The sequence below is a fragment of the Gossypium hirsutum genome, chromosome A13 (assembly GCF_007990345.1).
Source record: "Gossypium hirsutum isolate 1008001.06 chromosome A13, Gossypium_hirsutum_v2.1, whole genome shotgun sequence".
In the NCBI taxonomy this organism is placed as follows: domain Eukaryota; kingdom Viridiplantae; phylum Streptophyta; class Magnoliopsida; order Malvales; family Malvaceae; genus Gossypium; species Gossypium hirsutum.
Window position 1 is genome coordinate 109,715,027 of NC_053436.1, and position 13,511 is coordinate 109,728,537.

General features: G+C 31.0%; 2 protein-coding genes across 2 annotated transcripts; both read right to left on the minus strand.

Annotated features, from left to right (window-relative positions):
- Positions 1-271: 271 nt before the first annotated feature.
- LOC107945474 (uncharacterized) lies at positions 272-3,355 on the minus strand. Its single transcript, XM_016879498.2, has 4 exons — positions 2,762-3,355; positions 2,598-2,681; positions 707-879; positions 272-626 (listed from the first exon to the last, which is right to left on the minus strand). The coding sequence occupies exons 1-4, from the start codon at positions 3,300-3,302 to the stop codon at positions 432-434; spliced, it is 993 nt and encodes a 330-aa protein (XP_016734987.2). The 5' UTR covers positions 3,303-3,355; the 3' UTR covers positions 272-431.
- A 2,688-nt stretch (positions 3,356-6,043) lies between these two features.
- On the minus strand, positions 6,044-6,996 carry LOC107945454 (dirigent protein 22). Its single transcript, XM_016879474.2, has one exon. It carries the CDS (start codon positions 6,831-6,833, stop codon positions 6,261-6,263), a length of 573 nt encoding a protein of 190 aa, XP_016734963.2. The 5' UTR covers positions 6,834-6,996; the 3' UTR covers positions 6,044-6,260.
- Positions 6,997-13,511: the final 6,515 nt, after the last annotated feature.

Here is a 13,511-nt window from a genome sequence, read left to right on the forward strand (position 1 = left end):
AAGCACACGACGCCCACATCCCTTGGTAAGCAAACCTATAAGATATAGGTAACCCTACTAGGCACACGACGCCCACATCCCTAGGTAAGCCCCTGATTCTCAATCGAGTCAAAACAAAACTCAGACCCGACCTGGGAAAAATATTGATAATTATTAGGGGTCTGATTGACTGCCTAATTGACAATATTTCAAAAACTTCTCTCCTCAACAGTTAATATTTTTTGTTAACTCAAAATAGATGATCATATACAAACAAGACTTCGAGATTCGATTACCAAACAATGCCTTTCAAAATTCATTGCATTGCTTTTTTTTTTTTTTTTCATTTCCTCATTGTCAAGTTGTGAAAGTACCAAAGAACAAAAGCAAGAGTGAGCATCATCAGTTCCTGTTGATAGTTCTAATATGTACATATTACAGAGATTACAATTTTAAACAGAAGGTCCAGACCTTAGAACCGTTTCCAATTTCTCAGCCTTGATGTAATCTATTTCAGTGAGAGGTCCAGCAGGAAAAGGCGTAATTTCGACTGTAAGGTGAGGAGTCGGAAGCTCATCAAACAAAGCTCTAACATTGTTACAGCATACACTTTCACCATGAGCACTCTCCCTCCTTATCTGGCAACCCTGTAAACAAATACAATGGTTCTAATGAAGTAACGGAAAACTGGTACTACTAGATCTCTTGTTTCACACTTTTATATTACCTTGTGGGAGGTGGCATCAGTAAAATGATCATCGTCTGACAGAAGAGACGCCACTGCTTTAAGTAGTCGTCGGCCTTCAGATTTGGAAGGTACCCTGTAGTTCCTTTTAAGTGTACCTTTCGTGGTTGGATGCCATTTGCTGACCAGCTTTCTTTTGTCAGCTGCTTCCTTGTCTACAACCATAACAAAAGCTAATTATTCCTTGCAAGGAACGCAATGCATGGCATTGAATCTTGAGCTAGTTTAGCATTGTTGTTGAAAAAAGTTTGGTTAGAAAAAGTTAGGGCCAGAAAAATGCGGTTTAAAAAATTTTTAGTGTTTGGTATTGCTATGAAAGAAGTTTGCTAACGGAAATGCTAAACGAGGCCTTAAGAATGCCGTATTACACTTGGACTATATCCCAAAATTATCGTGCTCACTGACCGATTAATTAATGTTCGGTATTTCCTATGCAACATGGAAAGACATGAAAAGTAAATCCTATTCAGATTTAAACCAAACAATGCCCTTTATGTTGCTTCTCTCACCAACTATTAAGTTCATCCTTTCCGAGAATGTTCGTTGCTTAAAGTCCAGAGTGGAGTGGAGCTAAGCTATAAAAAACACAACTTAGGAGTCAACCATTTCATCCATGGAGTAGAGTAAAAGAACGACAAAGTTACGTGTTTAAACAAAAAATCTATGCAATAAAAACTCCCACAGACTTAGAGGTCCAATAGTTCCAAGCTGTATGATATTTAGAAGATTTGTTTCTTCCATCAAGAATTTACAAGTTGCAACATGAGACCATCAAAAAAGCATGGAATTGGAAGCCTCTTAAGAAATGCAAAGAAATTCTAATATTTTAAAATAAAAAAGCATCTATTAGCCGTAAACGATTCTCCAGTCAGCCACAAGAGGTTTAATATAATCCAACATATAATGGCTACAAGGCTTGTTTAGTTAGCTGTTTTAGCACAACAATAAACGTTCTGCAACTTCTCATTAGCAATGCACATTGAAACAACAAGACACCGATGCCAAATAAAGCCTTTTCCACAGGTTTGTAAACTAAATTGAAATGACTAACCCTCTCCTTTATCTTTATGTTTGATTGACCATAAAAAAAAAAGAAAAAGAAACTACACCAAACAATAAGCATCTCCCGGGTTCATGGCGGTAAAAGTACCATCGAAGCCCCTATACTAGGGGTCAAATTGTATTTTGCCCCCTCTACTATTAGTCTCTATACGTTAAATCAAAGGACAAATTAGTCATTTTTATTAAAAATTCCATTCATTTGTACTGGCTAAAATTGACGCAGCTAAGAGAATAACTACTAGAAAGTGACACATTGCCGCATGTACCTTATGTTGATGTACAAGCGACCAATTTTTTTCAGCAGAACTAGATGAAACCTTTTAGAGAAAGATCAGTTTGCTCTTTGATCTAACGTAAAGAGATTGATATTCTCATTCTTTTGGTAGAGGGGGCAAAATGTGTAACTCCTAGTATAGGGGCTTCTATGATCCTTTTACCGGTTCATGGTTGCCTATCTCACAATGCCATCTCCACAATGTCATCTCTAGGGTTCAGAGTGACTTCTTTCTCTAAGACTGCGATGTATCTTAACACTAAGCATCTCTATAGCAACAAGGTGAGAAAGACTTGATGCATTGATGAACAAATGTGTTAACAATGCGTTTTATTAATTCAAATGGTTGATCAAACCCCATAGGTAACACTCCTAAGGTTAGAAGAGCTCAAGACTTCATTTTGAAGATATCAAATCTTGGGATGGGATTTTTATATCTTTCATTGAACTTACATATCTCAAAAAATGTGAAGGCAATCAAACAATTAACCCAAAATCTTATCAGTAAGTAGTGAAAGTAAGTGATGATTAATTAACCTGGTTTCCCTCGTATATTGTCCAACCACTTAGAGAAACCCAAATCACCAGATTCGCCAACACTATCACCATTCTCCTCCAACCCTAACCAATGAAACCAAAAAAGTTAAAATCACTAGTTTAAAAAACAACGAAAATTCAATCTTGATAAAAATATGTATAACCTGAAACAAGTGGGTTAGCCTGAGATCCAGCTAACCCAGACTTCAAAAGAGCATAATAAATACAAAGCCGACCAGCCCAAAGCACTGGAGCTTCAATCATGGAAGCACGAATAGCAGTGGCATACTTTGGTGACAAATACAGCGACTTTTTATGGGAAAGGGATTTGGGAAGTAAAAAAGAGGGTTTTAGTGGGTTTAAGTTGGAATGGAATTTGCAGAGGGGTGTTGAAGGTGAAAGGAAGCTGCTTTGAACAAGAGAGAGTAACATTTCTCGATTTGGAATTTTTGGGGATTTCTGAAAGAGATGATTTTTTTGGTGAAATTTTGTAGCAGCTCTGGATCTTGAGTGAATCAATAGGAAGAAGAAGATGGGATTTGGGAATGGGAAGCAGACCCACAGCGAAATGGGGATGATATTGTGTGTTAATGTAGCTAATGGCAGAGCATTGGGTTTGCTATGGCCTTTCGCTTTCAGTGTAGTAGATATGTTTTGCAGTGACGGACAAAACAAACGGCATCCGACTACTGATCCAATGGTCATTAAAAAAGTTATGAACACCGATCCGATTTCACCAATTTTTTATTCCGATTTACGAGTCAATCGATCTTTTACCTTTCATCGATACCTCAACTATTTTCAGTTTAATTGATTTGGTTGTTTCATCCAATTCAATTAGGACAGCATTATTTAAATCTTACATTTTTATTTTTGAATAATTTCATTATTAGATATTTTTTTTGTATTAGTAACTATACTTATACCAATCAAATTAAGATTTAATCAATAAATCTTACATTTTAAAAATAATGTAAGATCTACAATGACTTTTTTTGTTTGAATTTCGAAGAATATTTTGTGCTATTGCTCTTATATTTTGATAAAGTTTGATATTTTGAAATATATAGTTAATTTCAATATCACTACATTCTTAAATAATTTAAGATATCTCAAGAAATGTTACTTTTAAATTAATTTTACTCTACGGGGAGCACACATTTAACTCTTTTATTAGAAACATATTAAATATGGATACATGTATAATAATAATTTTATAGTTTAAAAATGGATAGTTTTACTATCTATTATTATTAAGTAGAGTGTCGGTGAAAACAAAATTCACAAGTATAATTAAGGTGATGACAAGTGTCTAATTATTTATCTTTTAAATTTTTAAATATAACTCAAAGAACATTTGTTATCATTTAAACTCTATTTATGATTTTTTTAATTTATTAACAATGTAACAAATAATGCTCGTTTTACCGATTGGGCCTTAGCTCAATTGGAATGTGTATTGTTGTCAATGCAGGAAGATGTGAGTTTGCGTGCGCTAAAACACATTATCTTATGATATGATTAGAATCTATAATAAGATTATTTAAAAAAAATACTCTTCTTATTAATATTTAAAAATTAAGACCATTCGATTGTAAATTATCCAATACAAAATAAGTTAAGTTCTAAAGGACTAAAACTTAAAAGTCACTGAAAGATTTGCCTTAGATTTTGCAATTTATCAAATAGCTCTTATTTTGCTAGTGATTAAAAAGTGAAATTTCAATATTGTTCTATTTTAAGTTATCATTGGCCATAGAATAATTTAAGCTCTAAAAGACTAGAACAACTTAAAAGTTACTTGAAGTTGTACATCGCTACCTCATTCATCTTCGTTGCTGCCATGGGCAATCCCTTTCCAAGGCTTTTTTGTCGATGGGTGATGTGTTGCTCTTTCACGTTAGTATTCCTCCATGGCGACAGAGACGAGCTTCTATGGTGGATGGGTGGTAGCAGGGGCGATACTAAGAGGGGCTGGCAATGACTAAGGCTTTCCCTAAAATGGAAAAAAAAACAGTATTCCCTCTTTATATTTTATAAAATTATAAATTAATAAATGATCAAATTGTACTTTAACCTTCTAAAATGATGACATTTTAATTTAATCCTTTAAAAATTATAAATATATAAACTAACTTAATTTCAACCCTCCAAAAATAGTTTCTGACTTCACCTCAAGGTGATAGCCATGACCTCTCCTTAGTGATTTTAGGCGGATGGCTTCAAAATTGCTTGTGTTGGGCAATATTACTGTTGTTGTTTGCTTTGTATTTTTTGTTGCTTAAGGTTTTTGTTAGAGGGTTATTGCAAAAGCTAGAGGTAATAATAGTTGATGGGGCTTTTCCTAACATCAAAGGTTGTTATATGGCCTATTGATGGGCTTTATTCAGATAATGTTGTCAATATGACAAATAAGTTCTAATAAAGACTCTATGGGAGACTCTCACCCTACATAGCATATTTGATTGCCATAAGTACATTGTGTCCAAACCACTCGATAGGTTCCAAATTCATCCGCTCCGAATGGGGCTTTTTTTTTTAAGTAGATGCGGATAATGCTTTTTAAATTAGATTAGTAGTGGAATTGGTCAAATTATTGATTCGTTGGTTCGATCGGTTCAACTGAATTGATAAAAAATTAAAAAATAAAAATTTTGATTCAACGTGTTCGTTCTCCAATCCAACTAGTCCGAACGGGTTCATTCGATTCAATTCAAACAACACTGAATGTGACGAGGGACATGGTGAATTTTTTCATTTGGACAGTGAGAATGGAGTAGTTATGATAATTGTTTTGTTCGCCCCTCCTCACCCCACTATATGACTATTAAAAAGGTAAAAATATAATAAAAAAATCCAAATATATTTTATATTTAAATATTTTTTACATAATTATGTTTAAATATTTTCTTGAATTTAAAAAGATTAAAAATATTAAACACAAGTAGCAAAAATCAAATTGGAGTGAAATGAAAAGGGACAAAAACAGATATATTCAATATCCATGGAGGTGACAGTGTTTTTTAATATTAACATCTAGTGATATAAATAATGGAGCAAAGTTTGCTAACCATGAAACGATAGTAAATTTAATAACATCTACCCTACCGTGTTTCATCACCATCTAAATCTCTTCTCACACAAGTGATGAAAAGAAAAAGAAAAAATAATTAATGGTGTCGGAATTTTGACTCATGATGTTTACTCATATCTTTTTTTTTCTTTGAACAATTTAATTACTCTCAACCCATAAATAAGAGAATAACATATTTCAACGTACTTAAATTTCCGTTGTTTTATATTAACATATCAATTGAATTAAGAATAGGTAAGATTACTCATATCCTACTGGGCCCTGGTCTTTCGGTTGATGAAATGATTTTAGGACCAAAATGTATAAAATTTTAATTACAAAACATAAAACATTGGATCTTCACACGTCAGAATTCAACAATCTTTGTCTTGACTTATTGAAATAAAATTACAAAAAGAAGAAAAAAAGTTGAACGTAAAATCTGGGTAGCTGTCATCCATACACAGGACCATCCAATTCATACCACAAAAATCTGGAAAATCAGTACCCACAACTCCATATTTTAGTAACACTAATCATACAAAAACAGCTAACAAAGTATAATTATTGAAAATCAAACCATAATTAAATCAGTAATGCATAACATAACAATCATACTGAACCACAGCATCACCAGTAGCAGGATCAAAACGATGCGTTCTAGCTTCGACATACCCTCTAGCAAACCTAAATAGTCCACTACCGCCGATCACCGGCATTTCCCTCACCTTTGAAAACACCGTGTTCCTCCCCAATATCGTTATCGTACTCCCATTATATTTCCCTTCCATAAAAGCAAAATTCATCGCCATCAACAATCCTATTTCTTGTTGTGACGCCGCCGAGTAAAACCCTTGTGCTCTTCCCACCATTTTCGAACTTAATTCAGGTCCCATCGTTAAAGGATCGTCTATTACACTGATCATACCGAACGCCGTCGTTGAATTCCTTGATGGGAAAACCACCGGAACCGCCGTCGCGTTTTTCCCGCCAACAATGTCGTGCCAGTATAGCCTAAAGTGGCTGAGCTTTTCCTTCTTCATCCCCAACACCTTCTTGTCCATGGATCTCGCGAAGCTACTGCCGTTTTCAGCTAAAGCTGAAACGATGAAAATGGTGAAGATGAAGTGGGCAGCTAGGGTGTTTTTAGAAAGTTTAGCCATGGATGACTTTTTGAGGATGCTCTGCTAAAATGGAGCTTATATGTTGGGTCTGTTTTCACCATTTCTCTGCTTAATCCTCCTTTATATAGTGATTAAAGTAGACTTGTAGAATTTCTTTTTTCTAATTACCAACCCCATTAATGGAGCATGAGCTAATTAATTATTTAATAATTTACTTTTGTTTGTGTTTGAAAACAAAGTGACTTAAAAATTTGACTTTGTTTGTGAGAATGAATAATTTAAGAGTTAATTTAGATTGCTTTTTAATTTAATTAGTATAAATATTATTATTAATGTAGAAAAATATAAATTATTTATAATCTGTTGGAGGTGAATTGCTTGAAAACTGCAAATCATGGTCTAATATTTTCCACTTCTAAAATTCTTGCTTAAATTGCGTAAAATATAAGCAATTTCTTTTTGGAACTATATGAGAAATTCCATGTCTCCTTTTTGAAGAAAATATTATGAGCCAACAAAGACTTTGAAACACTTTTAAATTCCCTTCTAAAATTACAATTATGATAAAAATTTATCAAAATAAATTAGAAGAGAACCCATAAATTAATATAAAGCGAAACTCGAGTATGTAATTTTAAAATTTTTAATATTTTAAATTATCATTGAGTCAATCAGTAAGAGTATTATAAAGGTTCTTGTATTATAATCAAATTGCATTTCTCTCTCTACAAACGTTTAATGAAAAATAAACTGATCATTTTATTAAAGATTTCATCAATTTATATTGTTAAAAAGTGATCTTTATATATCAATATGAGGTACACGTGACTGTCTAGTTTTTAATAATACAAATAGATAAAATTTTTAACAGAAATAACTAATTTACGCTATGATCTAACATATATAAATTGATTTGCTCATTTTTTGAGTAAAAGGAGAAAAGTAGAATCAACTTTTAGTACAAAGGCCTTTAAGATACTTTTACCGAAGTCAATCTTTAACTTCTTAAACATCTATACTACTATACTATATTTAAGAGTTTAATTGCATTATGTCACCATTAATTAAATCTCAATTTGATTGTAAAATTTTAAAAAAAAAATCCATAATTTTTTCAAAGCAATAAAATTTTTTTGAGACTATTTTTGTTTTTTCATAATTTTACATAAACTTTGGAAAAAAAATACACACACGTTATAACATGTAAACCCAAGATATCATCATAGTTCTCATCATCTTAGCACTACTATTTACTATCTAAAAACTCAAATTCGAATACAGTTTATGAGTCAACATCCTTTAACCATTAAATCAATCACGAGAATCCGTATTTTATTTTAATTCCACTTGGTTGAATTCTCCATTGACAAATTCAAAGAAACAATTTCAAGGAAAGTGGGAGTGAGATTTTGTACTAATGAAAATGGAAATGGAAAATTTGGTTGGTGAACCTAACGCATTGAGTTAAGGAGTGTGGTGGGACATGGTGGATGGTGCCTCAATGACTTTAATGATGGAGATGACCTAAAGCTCTTCCACGCAGGGAGCAGTGAAATAATGCGTATGCAAAAAGGCAAAGCAAATAGACTGCCTTTCTTTTCCACTATCAATTTGAATATACATTTCTATAGGGCCTCTTGTCTATGCTTATGGTTAATGGGAAATTTACCCACTAAATCATTGATAAGATCTATGGATAGATTTTCCTAAGGTTTTTTTTTCATAAAAGTAACCTTAAAAAATAAATTAATTATCAAAATAATTCACCATTTTAATTATCTACAAAAATAACCTATTTTCTACAGTAAAAAGTGGTGGAGCCATATGATATGGCGTCACCACTTTACCACGTCAGCCAGGAGTATTAAAAAATTATTTTTTGGTGGAGTCATGTTAAATGGCGCCACCAATATAAACTATTAAAAAAATATTAAAAAATCTGAAAAAACGGGAGACTTAAAAAAATAATTCATTTTTGGGTGGAGCCATTCTTAATGGCGCCACCACTTTTCTGATTTGTGGTTCTTATATTTTTTTACTTTTTTTATTTTTTTTTTATTTTTTTCTTATATTTTGTCTCAGATTTTTTTTTAAGTTTTATATTATTTTCTTAATTTATTTTGCTTATTTAATTTACATTATTAATTTTAAAAATTTTGTAATATATATTTAAAATGTTTTATAATATTTTTTTAAAATTTTAATTATTATTTTTAAAAATATTTTTTAACTTTATATATATATATTTGTGAAATTAATTTTTTATAAATTTTAAAAATATATTTTTCAAATTAGTTTTGAAATTATTAGTTTTATAATATTTGAAATGTATGTTTAATATTTTATTAATTTTACATACAATTTTAAATATTATTTTTAAATTCTTTTTTTATCATTAAGTATATATATTTAAATTTTAAAGTTTAAATTAATATATATATATATATATATATTTATTATAACTAGTCACATCATGTCAGTGATGTGACTATTAATAAATTTAAATATAAATATAAATTTTAAAAAAAAAATATTAAATATTATTTTATAAATATTAAATTTTTTTTTCTTTTTTTTGACTCTTTTTATTGTTTTGTTTTTTCTTTTATGTTTAATTATTATTATTAACTTTAAAAAATTTGAAATATTTTATTAATATATATTTGTAAATTTTAGATATGTATTTTGAGATTATTTTTTAAAATTTTAAATACAATTTTTAAATACATTTAAAAAATTAAAATTTTTTAATAATATAAGAAATCATAATATTTTAAATATTTTTTTAAAATTTTGTCTTTTTCCTTTTTTTTTACTTTTTTGAAATTTTATGTTTTTTCTTATTTTATTTTGTTTATTTATTTTATTATTAATTTTAAAAATTTTGTAATGTATATTTAAAATGTTTTATAATATATTTTTTACAATTTTAAATATTATTTTTAAATTCTTTTTTAACATTAGATATATGTATTTAAATTTTAAAGTTTAAATTAAAATGTATAATATTTATTATAACTTGTCACATCATGTCAGTGATGTGACTATTAATAAATTTAAATATAAATTTAAAAAATATATATTAAATATATATTTTTTTATTTTGACTCTTTTTATTGTTTTGTTTTAAAAAAAAAATTTGTTATATATATGGGTGGGGCTTGGTCCCTCCTTGTATAGAAGAAGAAGTTGAGTGATGGAAAAAAAAAGGTACATTTATTAAAATTTTATTTTTTTGTTTTTATATTTTATAGTTAATGTAATATAATAAATAATTGTATTGTATGTTTGTTTTTTTATATTATACAGATTTGAAGATGTCTTCTGGAGTAAATACGGATCACACTTCATCGATGATTGACGAAATAGTAAAATTTATTATAAATTAAAAAAATTCGGTTTAGTTTCCCTTTTTTTTTGCTAATTGCTACTCTGTTGAATATGTTTTGACTGCTTTAAAATACTTATCTCTAATTAGTTGTTATTTAGCTTCTGTTGAACATTTTAGATTATTAATTTGATTATACTTTGTAATACTTTATTTTGTTATAATTGATTTAGATATACATTATTTGTAATTGTATTTGTATACTTTAAAAAAAAAAGTTAGTAACACTCACCTCCAAACATCTAATTTAATCACACAAATTATAATAGACTAGATATATTATAAAAATAAATTAGGATATTTTCATTTTTTTAAATAACTACGCCTTAAAATCGACTTACTTAAAACTTTACTCTATTTTTACTAATTTCATACTTAATTTATTAGACGGTGTGTAGGGATTAATACGCAAAACTATTACTTGACGAGCTCGATTTATGAAAAAAAAATTCTTTTAATTTTAATATATATATATTATTAAAACAATAATAATAAAAGTGAATATATTTGATTATTTACTAGTTAATTTATAAATAACTAGAAAACATAAGTATTTGTTTAAAAAATACTTTATGTTTTTAAATTTTATCATATAAAAAATTATTAGTATTCATTGAAAAACAATTTTTCGCTATTACTCACTTTAAAATTTGAATAAGATATCATAAAATTTTAAAATTAGAAATATATACATATTGTAGCCATTGGTGTCAAATTGAACTTGCTTGAACCAATCATCTTCTTTTGGGTTGCTTTCTGGTTTGGACTTATTTTTTACACTGGTGGAGTTTGAGTTGCTGCTCAATGAATTTCTCTTTTCTTGTAATTTTACTAGTCCCCAGTTCATATTCCTGTAATTTCTCCCATTCTTTTATTATTAATATATTTATTTTAATTAATTTAATGCTTAACTATGGTTAGGATATAATAATCACATTTAATTTCAATGTGTTATTATTAATATTTTATGACAAATTTTAATTCTATTATTAATATATTATTACTTATTTAATTTAACTTAAATAAAAAAATACTTAGAATGGTTACGTTGGTATAATATAAGTGTGATGTTTTTGTTTTCTTAACATTTCGATTTTACTCTTGAATATATTTTTTTATGTTTAAATTATATAGATAATTGATTTATCATATTTTTATAAAAAATTTACCATACAGGATGGTTATCGAGTTTTGAGGTTGTGGTGTCATTTTTCCAAGTACGATCCGGACGAGCGGATCATGCCATACTTACAGTTGGCCGAATTTGGGGACGTCGCATTGATCCGGAGGTTTGCCTTGAGGCCAAACTTACTATCCGCCTTGGTTGAGCGGTGGTGTATGGAGAACCACACCTTCATTATGCCGTGCGGGGAGTGCACTATCACATTAGAAGACGTCGCTATGCAACTTGGGTTACGAGTTGACGGTGCTGTGGTCACGGGTCGAAGCAAAGTGTTGGAACCTTATGTAGTATGCCACAGACTGCTTGGACGGTCCCCTCGTGATGGGGAACAGAATTTCACATGCTTGACATTAGCATGGTTGAGAGCAAATTTTAAGCAGTTATCAAGCACTGCCACTGAACAGGAGGTGATGTATGCTGCTCGAGCCTATATTATGCAGCTAATTGGGGGGGTACTTCTGCCAACAACATGTCTAATAGAGTCCACTTAAAGTACTTGCCTCTATTGGAGGATTTTTCTCGTGCCGGTAGTTACAGCTGGGGATCTGCAGTGTTGGCTGCATTATACTATGAGCTCTGTCGTGCAACAAAACATGGGGTTAGTAATATGGCTGGTTGTCTGGGTTTACTGCAGTCTTGGGTTCTATACAAGATGCCGTTTCTAGCAGCTGTTAGGCACCAACTATATTCGTGCCCACTTATAAATAGGTAAAAACAAAATTATACTTAACATTTAACAACTCATAAGTGTGGATAATATTTTTCAAAGTTTAACTGCCAACGTGTTTGTTTCGATTTCAGATGGACGATGTCTCCGGGAATTGGTGTGAGCCAGACATTAATCATTTACCTTCAAATGATAGAGGCGTACGCCAGAGAGAAAGTAATAAATATTAATATAGTTTAAGTAACGTTTATTTAACTTATCCACTTACAGTATGTGATGTGAATTGACTCATTATGTTATATTATGCAGTTTTTGTGGATGCCGTATTCTGCAGTAAACATTGCAACCCTTATTCCTCAGAGGGTTCACGCTGAAGCTCGTATGTGGTGCATTAACACGCTGGTGCTCAACTTATCAACCGTTGAGTGGTACAACAGTGATCGAATTATGCGACAATTTGGGTGTAAACAATTTGTGCCGGTCGAGCCACAACAATTTGCTGATGGCCACGGTAAGACTATACAGGGGAGACATACATTAGATTGGAGCGTGGAACATCAATGTTATGTAGTACTATGGAATACCAGGTACGACAGGCGGCCTGAGATGCGCTCCTGCATGTTTGACTTCAGTCCCTCGACTGAATATATGCAGTGGTACATGAATCGATGGCGAGTTTATTTATATGGTGGACAACTTATGATAGTACCAGGTCACGGTTACAGACGTGGAAATCAACCTACGGTGGAGGTAGAGGATCAACATATGGCGGAGCCCGACTCGGAAGACCAAGTTTTAAACACATCAGAGCAATGGGTTGACACTTTTTGTGATGAGTCCCAGAGCAGTTCATATAACCCAGACATAGGTGGTTCGAGTTCATATCACCCGGACATGGGTAGTTCGAGTTCATATCACCTGGACATGGGTGGTTCGAGTTCATATCACTCGGATATAGGCGGTTCGAGTCTATTTGACCTAGAGCAACCACCGACATCAGTTGATATGTTTGGTAATAACATGTACTCCACCCCGCCTCAGGCCACAATCGACCCAGTTGCCAATCCTTCAGATGTGTACAATACATCTCAACGTCCACCCCGTCAACGAAGGCCCGTAAACCGTTATACCCCGAACGATGATACCACTCCTGGTTTTTTCTAATTTTAAGTTATGTAAATTTCAAGTATTATGTGATGTTTGTTGTATTGGTTTAAAGTTTCACAATATATATTAGTGTTTTTTTATTTAATTTATTATAAAAAATTTTAAAGTATTAAAAGTTGCAACTATTAATTTTAAATATAATTTTAACACTAAATAATACAAACTTTATTTCTAAAAGATCATAATATAGACAGACCTCAGTTACAACATTTAATTTCTTTCAGACCGTGAAGATTGGCCAGTGTAGACGTTTTCATGGGGACATTTACTTCAATTGTGGCCAACTGTTCTGCATATGGTGCAACGCTTTGG